We start from the raw sequence: 12318 nt of genomic DNA, 5'->3' as shown, positions 1-12318 counted from the left end.
CCAGCCGGTGTCCACTTGCTTGACCTTGTGCAGGTGCTCTGGCTGCTGGCCAGGCCCCGGGAGCAGGGAGGCCCGTGAGTCCCACTGCCTGGAATCCCCTCGCCATCCACACGGGTCAGAGGCTGGAGGCAGGAGCAGGACTGGTGCTTCCTCACTTACGCAGGCCTGCAGGGGCAAAGGGGGTGTGCAGGGGTTACAGAGCCCCTGAGGAGCTGATCTGGGCAGAAAGAAGGTTCAGGCAGGCTGCAATCATCAGGGGTGCTATGCCCTCTTCCCCTGGAGAGATCGAAATGCAAATGGGACAAAATCCAAGGGGGGGGGCTTTGGCAAAGGGGTCAGGGGTGAGGGGCTGGGGTTTCCACCTGGGCAGGGCAGGCCTTGTCCTCAGACCTCTCGGTGGGATTTGAGCGGGGGTGGGGGGCTCCACGGTTGGAGGGAAATCCTGAGTCCTGTCCAGCCCAGTGTACTCTTTCAGAGTGCTATGTGCCCCTATGTACCCTGCCCTGGTTCGCGAGCCTGGGTGGGTGAGGCCTCTCCCTGTTAGAGATGCTGGATGCCCGCTACCTCTGGTGATGGTGGGCCTTTACTTACAGGGTAGAAAGGCTGGGGGGCTGCCCAGAGGGGCAGGGTCCCTAGGAGATGACAGCAGGTGAGGTCCTAAAGGGCAGGCTTATCTCTAAGGCACGGCTAGGACAACGGAAGTACAGCTCTACTGAGATGACCACCAGCCACAAATTCTGACCCCAAATTTCAGGCTCACACATGGAGCAGGGCTGGTGGCAGAGGCCTAGGCACCCTTCCCCCCAGCCTGGGGTATGCAGGGCGTGGACACTGCTCTTCACAAGAGGAGAAGTCTCTTTCTCTAGAGGTAGGAAAACAACACCCAAACTTCATGCCACAGTGAGACGTTGCCTGTCTGGGAGGTGGCATGCCCCCCCAGCCTCCTCGTACAAAACCGGCTTAGATCCAACTCCCATAGTCTCTGCTGGGCTCCGAGCTCCAGGGTGTGGGGGCCAAGCCCTGGAACCTCTGCACCCCTGTCCCCAGCCCAGAGATGCATGGAACAGATCTCAGAAAAGTGGGGGACAGATGGACGATGGATGGATGGACAGACAGGCAGATGCCCGGTGAGGCTGCCTAAGGAGAGAAGCCTCGTGGCTGTGCTGACCTGACTGGCCTGGCCCAGCTGGGGGCAGGCTCTGCTTCCCATACTTACAAGTACGCCTGCTTGAACAAGAGGCTGGAAGGCTTTTCAGTGACATGGTAGAGAGGAAATGGATCAAATCCACCAATGAAATCAACTGAAAAAAAATCAAGACCCAAATAAAACAAAACCCAAACAATGGAAAAGATGGCAGATGGAGAACACAGACACTCATGCAGTGATGGCAGGGGCAGGATCAAGTGGAGGGGGGCCCGGGGAGGGTGACACCACCCCAGGCTGGCTCAGACCTGGAGACAGCTCTCTGGATGGTGCATAATGCAAGTGACTTCCAGGCTGAAATGTTTCAATGGACGCTGGCACGCTCAGCCAGGGGCTGCGGCCTGGGGAGCTCGGATCCTCTGAGCCTGGGGGTTGGCGGGCTGCACCATGCCCTGCAGGCTCTCCCAGTCACGCCCCCCTCATGTTCACACACATCACTCACCCGCCCCTTGGAGCAGTCTGCACAGCTAGTAGGTGGCAGGGGCTTTCTGGGCAAAACGAATGCGTTTCTGAACCCCCAGGCTGGCTCCCGTCCTAGAATGTTTTAATGTGACCAACACATGAAGCCCTTTTGTTTCCTCCCTGACAGCTGCGTTCTGAGAGATGGTCGGGTGGCCACGCAGGCCGAGGGCTGAGGGGAGCTGGGGGCTGGTCTGGGAACGAGCCTGGTCTCTTAGCCACAGGATGCCACTTGAACAAATGGACTGCCCACCCCAGAGCCACCTGACCCCTGGGACAGAGGCTCTGAATTCTGCTTCGATTCAGACCCAAGGGGAGGGTCTGCCCGTAGGTGTGCCCAGCCCCTGCCACCCTGGCTTTGTCTTTGTCTGCAGGGTCCTCCCTTGAGGCCTGCAAGGGTGGCTGAGTTGATGCTGCATATCAGAGGAAGTTGAAAGGGGCTCACAGTGGAGGGCAAGTGAAAATGCTGCTCAGATGGGTCCAGGCCAGTACTGAGGGCCTGGGGGGACGCCCAGCCAGCAGGGCCCAGTTCTCAGCTGCGAGGAGGCAGAGTGGCCCGTTCCCCGTAGGTCTGAGGGCTCAGCCTGCCACCTGCAGCAGCTGTGGGGGCTGTGGGAGCCAGCCCTGCAGTATGCGAGCCTGTAAACCTGCAGGTCTTGGGGTGAGTTGACCCCTGATGCCCACAGCCTGGGACTCCTCCTTAACCCTTTTCAGGTGGCTGGACCATCCCCCTCTCTGCTCAGGCCAGGATGCCTGTGGGCATGGGGATCCATCTAAGGGGAGGGGTCTCAGGCTGCCCACAGCAGGGCAGGAGAACTCGGAGACACCACCCCGAGGCTGGCCCTCTGCTCCCCTCTCCCTCCCCCACTGCCTGGCAGGGCAGGGCTGGGTCTCTAATGGGCTTCGGAGGGAGCCTGCCAGCCACACACTTACAACTGTCTTCTTCCTCAGTGAAAACACTGACCACGTAGCAGGCATAGACGAAGGCCACCAACTGAAAGACACCGAGAGGCCAGGGTCAGCACACCAGGTGAGCTGGAGGAGCGTCATCACGAGACATGGCCCAACAAGTGTCTAACTTCCCCAGTGGGGCTGCCAAGGCCCCTGCAGGTGAGGGGGCGACGCATGGGTGAGGGCCTCCAGGGTGTGAGTGCTGACCACTGGACAAGTGAGCCAGGAAGATGACCAAGCCCTGAGGGCAGAGGCCCCTCACTGGAGACGCTCAGACTTCAGGGGAAAGAGGGCAGGCCTGCATTAACCCCTCAGGACCTCCGGGCACCAGGCCTCCAGGAAGAAAGGGCTCCGGCTGAGATGCGGCAGGCCTTGCACTGCCCACGGCCTGACCCCTTTACACTTACGTGACGTGTGCGACACTAACCATGCGATCAGTTACTCCCGAGCATGGCATCTAGCACCATCAGGGAGCTGCCTTCTCTTTGATGAGAATGAGGGGGACCAGCCCTGACTCAACCAGGGCTGCCAGACATGCTGGACAGCTCGGGTTTGTGCCTCCTATTCTTCATGGTCCCCCTCCTTCTGAGGGGCAGGACTGTCTCCTCGCTACTGAAGCACAAACTTGAGAAGCCTTCCCAAACTGCGTGGGCCTGGAGGGCAGGGCGCCCCCTGCCGCTGAAGGGGCCTGGGGCCCGGGAGCTGGCCGTGGTGCTGAAAAGGCCTCCTGCAGCCCTGCTCTTCCTAGGGAGAGTGTGCTAGGGAAAGGCGCCCCACTCACCACACCTCTGCCTTCCCGCAGCCCCTCCTGTCTATCCTCCCAGGTCCTGCTGCAGCGCCATGCAGCTCTCCAGACGCCTGCAGGGCCTGCAGTGCCCACTCTCCCAGCACTGGGTGCTCGGCCGGGGGGAGCTCTTGGGGTTCCTCCCCTGCACACACTGCCTCCAGGGCTGGGAGGGGGCAGACTGCAGGAGCCCCAGTATCCCCGACCCCACAACATCATGAGAACAATCAGGTTCTGTCCTTGTTTCAGCCTCATGCTGCCCTTGGGGTCACAGTGGGACCTGAGCCCATTTTACAGTGCAGGACACTGAGGCTCTGAAGGCTCAGGACACACAGGCAGGGATTGGCGGTGTGAGTCCTTAACCTGTCAGGCAGGGACGGGTGAGGAAGGACGCCCTGCCCTGGCGGAGGATGGCACGGCCATCTGGGTGAATCCCCTCCCCTGGCACTTCACGCCCCTCCCCGACGCTCACCGCCACCAGGATCTGCAGGGCGCTGTGCAGGGCTTCCACGTAGCTGTGCTCCAGAACGCAGCTGACGCCCGGCACCAGGGCCTGGCCACCGGAGGGCTGGAAGCCGGCCACTGGCTCCTCTCGTTGACAGCCGGGGCCATGCTCACGCCACCAGGAGCGGTGCCGGGAGAGGTTGAAGGTCAGGAGCTCGCTGTCCTGGGGGAAAGGGGGTGGATCCAGGTTAGCACTAGGGACACCACCAGCCCCCACTTACCACAGCCCAGCGAGGGCTCCCTGAGAAAGGTGAGGGGTGTCCTGCTCTCCTGCCTCTCCTGTCTGGGGACCCCTTGGGCTCCAGCCATGAGGGGCAGGGGCACCAAAGCTCTTCTAGCTGCTCCCCAGATAGCCAGGCCTGGGTCTGCTTGCCCTCTGCCCTCAGCTCACACCCCCTCCTCTGGGAAGGCCTCCCTGCGCAGGACAGACCCCCAACAGTGCGTTCTCAGTTGGCCTGAGTTCCTCCTTCGTGTTCCAGGCCAATGCTCCCATTTTGTGTGTGTTACATGTGTCTGGCCCAGGTGCGGCCCCATGAATTAGGGGCCAGTCAGCTCTGCTGACTACCATGCCTGGCATCTGGAGCCAAACCACAGCCCCACTCCTGGCTCTTTGAAAACCTACCTCTGAGCTTCACACAAGGATGAAAAAAAATGCTATGTGCAAAGTGCCCCCAATAGCCGCTCAGGCAGGATTTGTTCACCAAGGACACTCCTGGTGAAACAGGGCTTGGATGTGGTCCCTCCACCCCCTCATACCTTATCCCGCCCCTACTGCAGGAGGGACCAGTGGACTTCATCAGCGTTTGAAAGAGTAAGTAGCCCAGAGGGCAGGAGGGTAGCATTGCTCTGCCTGGCCTGGCCCCCCAAGGTGGTATTCCTGCCTGCACACCTCTTCTACGGCTGGTCTTTCTGCTCCCTGGCCCCCAGCCCTTACTCTCTTTCCAGGTGCTGCCCAGGTTCTGAGGCCCCCTCCTCCAGGAAGCCTTCCCTGGTGCCACAGCCCCTCATCCATCCATCACATCACTGGTCATTCCCCAGACCTTCACTGAGTCACTGCTGTGGGTCAGGATTGTGCTGGGCGCCAGGGACAGAGCCACGAGCAGACCCAGCCCCGCTTCTGTGTGTGTAGGGGACAGGTGACAGATGCCTGCAGTGCCCACAGTGGCCACGCCCCCTCCATTTGCGTTCGTCTCCCTCCACTTCACTCACCTTCGAGAGGCCCCCCACTTCCAGGTAGAAGCAGATGATGAAGGTGTTCCATGTGACCCAGACGGCCGCCCACACAGCATACTGGGGAGACAAAGGCGGGCACAGCCGGGGAACTTGCTCTGGGGGGCACCCTGCTTCAGCCCTCGGAGGAGACCCCACTGAGCGCCCGTAGGGGCAGGCGGAGCCACTCCAGGTCTTAGCTGTGGAACCTTTCCGCTACGCCAAGAGTGTGATAGGGCTTCTGCTTCCTGCTTCGGAGGGGTGCCCAGGGGATGGGGCCACCAGAAACAGCCAACTGTGGGGGATCCTTTCCTTGCTCCTTGTCCTGGTCCAGAGATGCCTATGGCTCATCCACGGTGGACGAATGAGAAGCAAGGGCATGCGTGGTCTGACTGCAGAGTGGCCTGACTCCCCGAAATCTCCCTAAAAGAGCACCCTAGAGAGCTACCAGGCGGGAGTGGGAGGCTGCGGGGTGCCGGCTGTTGCAGGCTTCCTGGGCACAGCACGCCCGCTTGTCCTCTACTGCTTAGGGCTGTATCTGTGCCACGGCGGCAATTGTGGCCCGTAGGCCTGAAATGCCCACTATGGGAGAAGTTTGCTACAAACCCCAGTCAGGACCAATTATCTTCCTCTGCTGCACTGACCAGAGCAGAACTTGCTGGACGTCATTCAAGCTTCTGCAGGGGTAGGATGGCAGCATGCAGGGGCCCGGGATGGGGTACTCCAGGGTCCAGTCCTGCCCTGGGCTTGGGCACCTGCTCTGTGCCTCAGTTTCCAGGTCAGAATTCTAGACGTCTGGGTTGTAGAAAGGTTTGAGCCTGGTGGTCTGGGAAGATGGTGTGCGGCTAAAATCCTGGCCTTTCTGGGTGTTCTGGTGGTTTCTAGGGCAATATGCTACTGGAGGGCCCCATGCTGGCCAGCCAGCCCAATTGCCCACAGCAAAGGGCCCAGCACAGAGGACTCACCAGCACGATGTAACGAGGCCGGTACTGGATGGTGCCAAAGAGCCCCAGGATGACCATGACGATGTGGGTGAACGTGGCCAAGATGGGCGCCCACTGGTAGCCCAGGAAGTCGAACACCTGGCGCTCCAGGGCAGTGACCTAGGGCAGGGGCAGCATGTGAGGGGCAGCAGAGCCACGAAGGCCCTCCTGCCTCAGCACCCCCTTGAGGGCCTGCTGCGGTCCTGGCTCTTCCAGCAGAAATCCCCAGACAAGTCCACGGCCCCGACAGCTCTCTGCTGGGCGTTCCTTCTGCTTTGAAAGCTCCTCTTAGAGAAACCCTCTCCCCCAGCTCCTCCTTCATCTGAAGAAAGAGAACTGAGGTGGGGCGGGGGCTGCTGGAAGTACAGGGGGTGGAGGGCCACACAACAAACACCGGACAGGAAGAGCACACAGCACAGCTTCGGTTAGCTGGGCTCTCTTTTGTGCTTTGGGAACAACGCGTGGGGGTGGGGGGGCAGGCAAGGCTGCCCCTGCACTTTGAGGCCATTCTCAACTGTCCAGCTCTGTAGATGCCGACCCCGTAGGAACGGCCGACAGAAGACCAATTGGAGGAATCAGATGCCTAAGGAACTTGATGTTTTATATGTAGGGAAACCGATTGGTTCTGAGCTGTCATGACTCCAGACAGCATTCATTCACTTATTCATTCATTCATCGTGTTTGTGGGCCAGGCCCATCACACGTGCTGGTGTAGAGGAAACACAGGGAAAAAATACAGTGGAATCCTCTGCATCCAGCGAGGGCTGGAAGGGACCTGTCACGTCCTGGAAAGAGCTGTGGAGGGAGGATAGCCTCCGGGCAGCATGGCTCCCGGGGGGCCCGTGGCTGCACTCCACGGTTTCACTGAGGGCCCACGGTGTACCCAGTGCTCTGTCGGCGCTGGGAGAGCTAGAGGCCTGCCTGAGCCAGAGTGACCTCTGGTGGGTGGGCAGTGAGTCACCTGCTGAGCTCTGGGACTGGGGGAGGGCTCTGTAAGGTGGGGGAGGGAAGGGCCCCTCCAAGCAGCCACCAGGCGTTATAGGGAGAAATGAGAGTCTTCTCACAGCTGGTCATCACACACCCCTCCCTGAGATTGGACAGCTGAAACCAAGAGTGGGCAGAGCTGGGACACAGGGTGGAGGCAGGATGGGGCACCCAGGAGCAGCCTCCACCTCCCACAGGACCCCCCAGCACTGTGACTGGGGACAAAGTCCAGCAGGGTGAGCCTTCGTGGATTTCCCTGGGATCCCTGGGCCTGCTGGTCACAGATGCCCTGACCTCAGCCAGAGCACTCGGCCCTTCCCCACCTCAGCACCACTCTGCTTGCTCTCGACCTGTGTCCTGGAGCCCTCGTGGGACCCCGACCAGCCCCCAGAAACAGCTGCTATGGGTCTGTCCTGGGCATTGTCAAGGTCATTGTAGATGGCCACAAGGGGGTGGCGGCTATTTCCAGGAGGTCTTGTACAGGGGGACGTTCCAACAATGTCCTTCAGGGATTGGGGTCAGCCCTAGGAGACAGCTGGGCATGGGGAGCGGGAGCAGGCCTGCATGCATGGCATGGAGAAACTGCCCACGGGTGAGCCCCCCAGGCTCTGAGCCACTTTCCCTCATGTCACAGCTCGTCCTGCCCGCAGGCCTGCCATGGGTTCCTCTAGACAAGTCCGCTTGAAACTGTGACTGCAGCTAGGAGGTGGTGGCCTTGCTCTCTCCTGAGAGGCTGGAGCGAGGCCCACCGTTTCCCAGGACAACCAGGGCCAGCCAAGAGGCCGTGGGGAATCTCAGACACTCCTGGCTGTTTGAATTCTGCCTGATTTTACCCCTAGAGCCCAGTGCACCCAGCAGAGTGGGCTCATGGCCTGGACGGGATGAGCGTCTTGTGGCCCTTGTTAATGGCTAAATCTGAGGGGTGGTCTCCAGGGGCTGCTCCTGGAAGGGAGGGCCTGCAGCCTGGGCAGGGTGGCCAGCACCGGCAGTCTGTGTGGGGGCGTCTTTCTGTCTTTTCCATTTCTGAGCCAAGATACGGAAGGCTCGGGCTGTGGCCATTCTCCAGGCGGGGAGATGAGCACCGCCCACTACCCAAACCCTTTACTAAGTCCTCGCCCCCTCCTGTCACCATGGTAGGGCACAGCCAGGGAAAGCGCCTCCATGCTCGGCAGGCTCAGAGCAGGCAACGTTCACACTGCTCTTCAGAGACGGCTCTGAGAAGACATGCTCTGGCCTTTGTCCCGCAGCTGGGTAACGAGGAAACTCTCACGCTTGTTAGAAGAGAAAAGAAAAGCCACAGGATGCCCTCTCGGCTTCCCCCTAGGACCCCGCCCCCCACACAGTGACCAGAGTGGTGGGTGATGTCAGACCTTGTCTTACTCTGCCATCCCCTCCACCCGGCAAAGGAGGGACAGGGGACAAGGGACAGGGGACGGCCAGGACAAAAGGCTTTTCACAGCTCCCTGCTGGCCTTGTGGGGACACAGTTCTGGCCAGGCCCTTGGGCTCGCCTGGCTGAGTCTAAGAGTCTGCCAGAAGCCCCTGGCCCAGGGAACCCTGCAGCCCTAAGCCAAGATAACCCCTCCCCCTTAGCTGCAGCCAGATTTCCAGGGGCGTGTGGGGGGCCGCCTGTCTGTCCTCTGTCCACTGTCCACTTCAGAGGTTAAACAGGCAACATTACCAGACCTGACCCCTCTGAGCCCAGAGGCCACACCCCTCACCCAGTACATCCACTTCTCCTGCCTGGAATCCCAGCCCACTCGTCCACCCCAAGTGTCTCCCACACACCAAACTCAACACATGGAAACCAAACCACAGTCACAGCACCCCCAAAACGCTGCTTCCTGATGTCCGACACCACCTCCTAAGGGGGCTCCTGCCCCTGAGGGAACCTCCCACCTAAAGACAAGGTTTGCAATAGTCCTTACTGCCCATGGAACAGTTAGTTGTTGGGCCTCATAGCCTTTTGTAGGGAGGTCCTCTCCCAGCCTCATCGCACAAACCCTGGAGACCACCCCCTCCCTCCATGCTGCCCGTCACCCCACCCCTCAGGCTTCCACAGCAGAGCCTGTCCCACAGGGAATCTCTGGCAGCTTCCTCCAGGGGGGACACACTGGGCAGTGTATCTCAGCCGCCTGCCAGCCCTGCTGGCAAGCCCTGCCCCCAGGCAAAGGACAGGACAGCAAGCCCTGCGTGAGTGCAAGAGGACTTTCTGCTCACAGCTTCTCTGAGGCAGCCCCTCTGTCCTCCTGGACTCCCGCCCAGCCCGACTGAGCCAGAGCAAAGGCAGTGAGGCCTCAACAAAGCGGCACTTCCTTTTGAAGACCAGAGACCCAGGGGCCCAGTCCTGTATTAGCCCCTCCCCCAGGGCAGCGGGCTCTGGGAATGGGTATGACCTAGCAGCCTGGAGCTCCAAGAGCAAAGTGGAAACTTGGCTAAGGGATGGCCAAGTTCTCCACAAAGCTCTGTGTCCAGCGGCCCAGCTAATCCCAGACACAAAAGACACTCAAATGCAGGCCTGGTCACTGGCTCCAATGCCCCTTTCCTCTCTCCATCTCTCTGGGGGGAACCCTCCTCCAGCTTGGGGGACGCCAGGGGAGGGCAGGGCCAGGCTTACACCCCCCTTCCAACACACGCTCACACACACATTCACACTCCCCATCTCCCAAGCACCCCCCACTCTATGGGCTGTCAGGCCTCAGAAAGGGAACTCCGCTGCTCACTCGGGCCGGGCGCTAGCTTGGGAAAGGGAACACTCGCACGCGCTACTTGCGTGCGCACTGGGAGACACATACGCCTTTCCTGACACGCGCGGACCGCTCGCGCAGCGGCGCTCCTCGCTGACCGCGCGGCGCCCACGGGACTTGTTGAGTCCCCATGCAAGGCGCGAGCGAGAGCAGCATCCAGGCGCCCTGCCCGAAGGCTTTTGTTCCGCGCGGGCCACTTCCAGCCTCTCCCCGGCACCTGTCCCTGCTGCTAGGAACACTGCGGCCACCCCAGCGCGTGCACACACAGCAGGATGCGCAGGGCTGGCAGTCGGGGCCGGAGGGGTCGCGCCTAGGGCACTGGCTTCCCACGCCCCCACCGGAGCGGCGGCGAACTTCGGCCGTAGGAGCCCGCGGGTCCCAGCCATCCCCTACGCGGAGCTCCCCCAGGCTGGCGCGGACCCAGCGGGCTGGGCTTGGGGCAGGGACAGTGCCCGGATCCCCTAGCGCGCTGGAACTGCGCGGTCCGAGGAGAGGCCGCCACTCACCAGCTGGAAAGTGCAGAGGACGATGAGCGTGCAGCGGCCGGAACAGCAGCCCATGGCGCCGCCTCTGCTGTCTGGACCCGGAGCCACCCGCGCGGGGAGCCCAGAGTCCAGGCCCGCAATCCTGCCGCCCCCGGCCCCGCCCCCGGCCCTCGGCCCCCGGCCCCTGGCCCAAGCCCCGGCCCCGCCCCAGTCCCGATGGCCCCCACCCCCCACCCTCCGCCCGGCTCCTGGCCCCGGACGCGGCCCGCGATCTCTGGACCTCGGCAGAACCTCGCCACACCCCGCGGAGGCCCCAGACCCCACCTCGCGGACTCGTGACCGCCGCGGGCCGGGTCTCACCCCTCAGCTCCGCTACTCCTGGCCCTCGGCCCCTGGCCTTTTCCCTGTTCGGCCCCTGCCCACCGCCCCCGGTCCCCGGTCCAGCTCCGCCCCCTTGGAATAACAGCTGTGCCTCGTCTCTCTCTCTCTCCCTCCCTCCCTCTCTCTCCCCCTCCTCCTCTCCCTCTCCCTCCCCCCCCCTACTCGCGGCCTCCGGGGACTTCGCGCCAGCTGGGGAGGGGCCACGGGACCCTTTGTTAAAGGGACTATGGCGCGTCTTTGGCGGCGCGGAGCAGAGGGGCTGCCCGCTGGCCCCAGGACAGACGCAACGCCATCCTGCCCGAGTCCAGGATAACGAAAACCAGCGGCTCCCCACCCCCAGGGAACCTCCTGCCCCACAACACCTCTTGCGTCTTTCCTGTCCCCTGGTGTGACCCCCTCCCCATCAACCTCCTCCCTGGTGGGGCCCCAGCTGTCAAGAGCTCAGAGGTACTCAGCCTGGGAGTGACCCCCAGGGGTAGGAAGAGGGACAGGCTAGCCTACCAGGAGCCCTCCCGCCCAGGGAACGTGGGTCCCCCCCCCCCCAAGGCCAGGTGTGCTCTGACTGTGACGAGGCCAGGGTGGCTTCAGGCCTGAGGGGAAGGGATTCCGGAGAGACCTGGGTTTGCTGGCAGCCAAGCTTGAGCAGTGGGAGTGGGAGGACTAGGGGAAAGCCCCCTAGGCAGAGGTGAGAGGGAGGCGGCTAAGGTGGGTCCAGAGGCTTTGCGTACTGGCTGGGTTGGACTTATCTCATCTGCCATAGGAAGCCACTGGGGTTCCAGGCCAGGGAGAGCCATGGTCACCCTGTCCTCAGGAGAGGAACCTTGTTCTGAGAGGCAGGAGATGGTCCTGGTCAGGCCTCAGAGGTGTGGGTCCTAAGCAGAGGGACACGTGGGGTGGGGGGGAGGGTCTCCACCAGGTGAGGAACATAGGCAGTCCTTCTGGGACAGCCCAGCAGTGGCCCTGCAGCCTTGGGCAGTTGCTCTTGGCTCCAGCGGCCCAGGGCCAGAGGGTCCCAGCTCCTCCGTGACCTGGCCCAATAGCACCACCAGGAAAGGGCACATGCAGAACACCCGCTGGAATCCGATCCTTGGACCTCTGGGTGCCACTCTCACTGGCCCCTTCACCAAGGAGTCAGCTAAGATCCATTTCCTGCAGCAACCTCAACCCTAACCTGCTCACTGGAGTTTACAAACCACCAGAGGCGGATTACAGGCAGCAGGAAACTGCAACAATGTGAGTCCTAACCAGAGAACAGAGGTGGGCTATCTCCAGGGTCCCCCAGGCACCCCCCCCAAACCAGCGAGGGGCAGGGGGACACTGACAGGAGTCTGACACTTGGCAAGGCTGCCTCAGTCATCAGAATGAGGCCAGAATGCCAACAGGACCCACAGACTAAGCAGGGACTGCAAATCAGGGGGAAGCCCTGCTCTTGGGGTCTGGGGACAGAGCTGGGACAGTTAGGGGGCCTTCTACAGGGCGAAAGCCAGACCCTGCAAGGATGAGCATGGGGCCATTTCTTCCTGGGAGGGGCAGCCTCACTCAGAGAGCTGCAGGACAGAGCTCCCTCTGACCAGGACTTTGTGTGTTCTTTCTTTTTTCTTGCATAATGAACCTGGTGTATTAAATTG

General features: G+C 61.7%; 1 protein-coding gene across 3 annotated transcripts; it reads right to left on the bottom strand.

The window, feature by feature from the left end:
* Positions 1-10508, bottom strand: NKAIN4 (sodium/potassium transporting ATPase interacting 4). 3 transcript variants are annotated; one of them, XM_019753500.3, is made up of 7 exons: positions 10331-10508; positions 6077-6214; positions 5112-5192; positions 3871-4065; positions 2597-2657; positions 1217-1301; positions 24-165 (listed from the first exon to the last, which is right to left on the bottom strand). In XM_019753500.3, the coding sequence occupies exons 1-7, from the start codon at positions 10382-10384 to the stop codon at positions 156-158; spliced, it is 624 nt and encodes a 207-aa protein (XP_019609059.3). In that variant the 5' UTR covers positions 10385-10508; the 3' UTR covers positions 24-155. The 3 variants fall into 3 exon arrangements, with proteins under 3 accessions (XP_019609060.3, XP_019609059.3, XP_074173759.2); XM_019753501.3 differs by lacking the exon at positions 1217-1301 and having other exon boundaries at positions 1-165; positions 10331-10507; XM_074317658.2 differs by lacking the exons at positions 24-165; positions 1217-1301 and adding an exon at positions 1691-1738.
* Between the last annotated feature and the right edge of the window lie 1810 nt (positions 10509-12318).

This window comes from Rhinolophus sinicus, chromosome 13 (assembly GCF_057876585.1).
Source record: "Rhinolophus sinicus isolate RSI-liver-muscle chromosome 13, RSI-T2T, whole genome shotgun sequence".
Classification (NCBI taxonomy): domain Eukaryota; kingdom Metazoa; phylum Chordata; class Mammalia; order Chiroptera; family Rhinolophidae; genus Rhinolophus; species Rhinolophus sinicus.
Note: the sequence above shows the minus strand (reverse complement) of the source record. Positions and strands in the feature narration are given on the sequence as shown.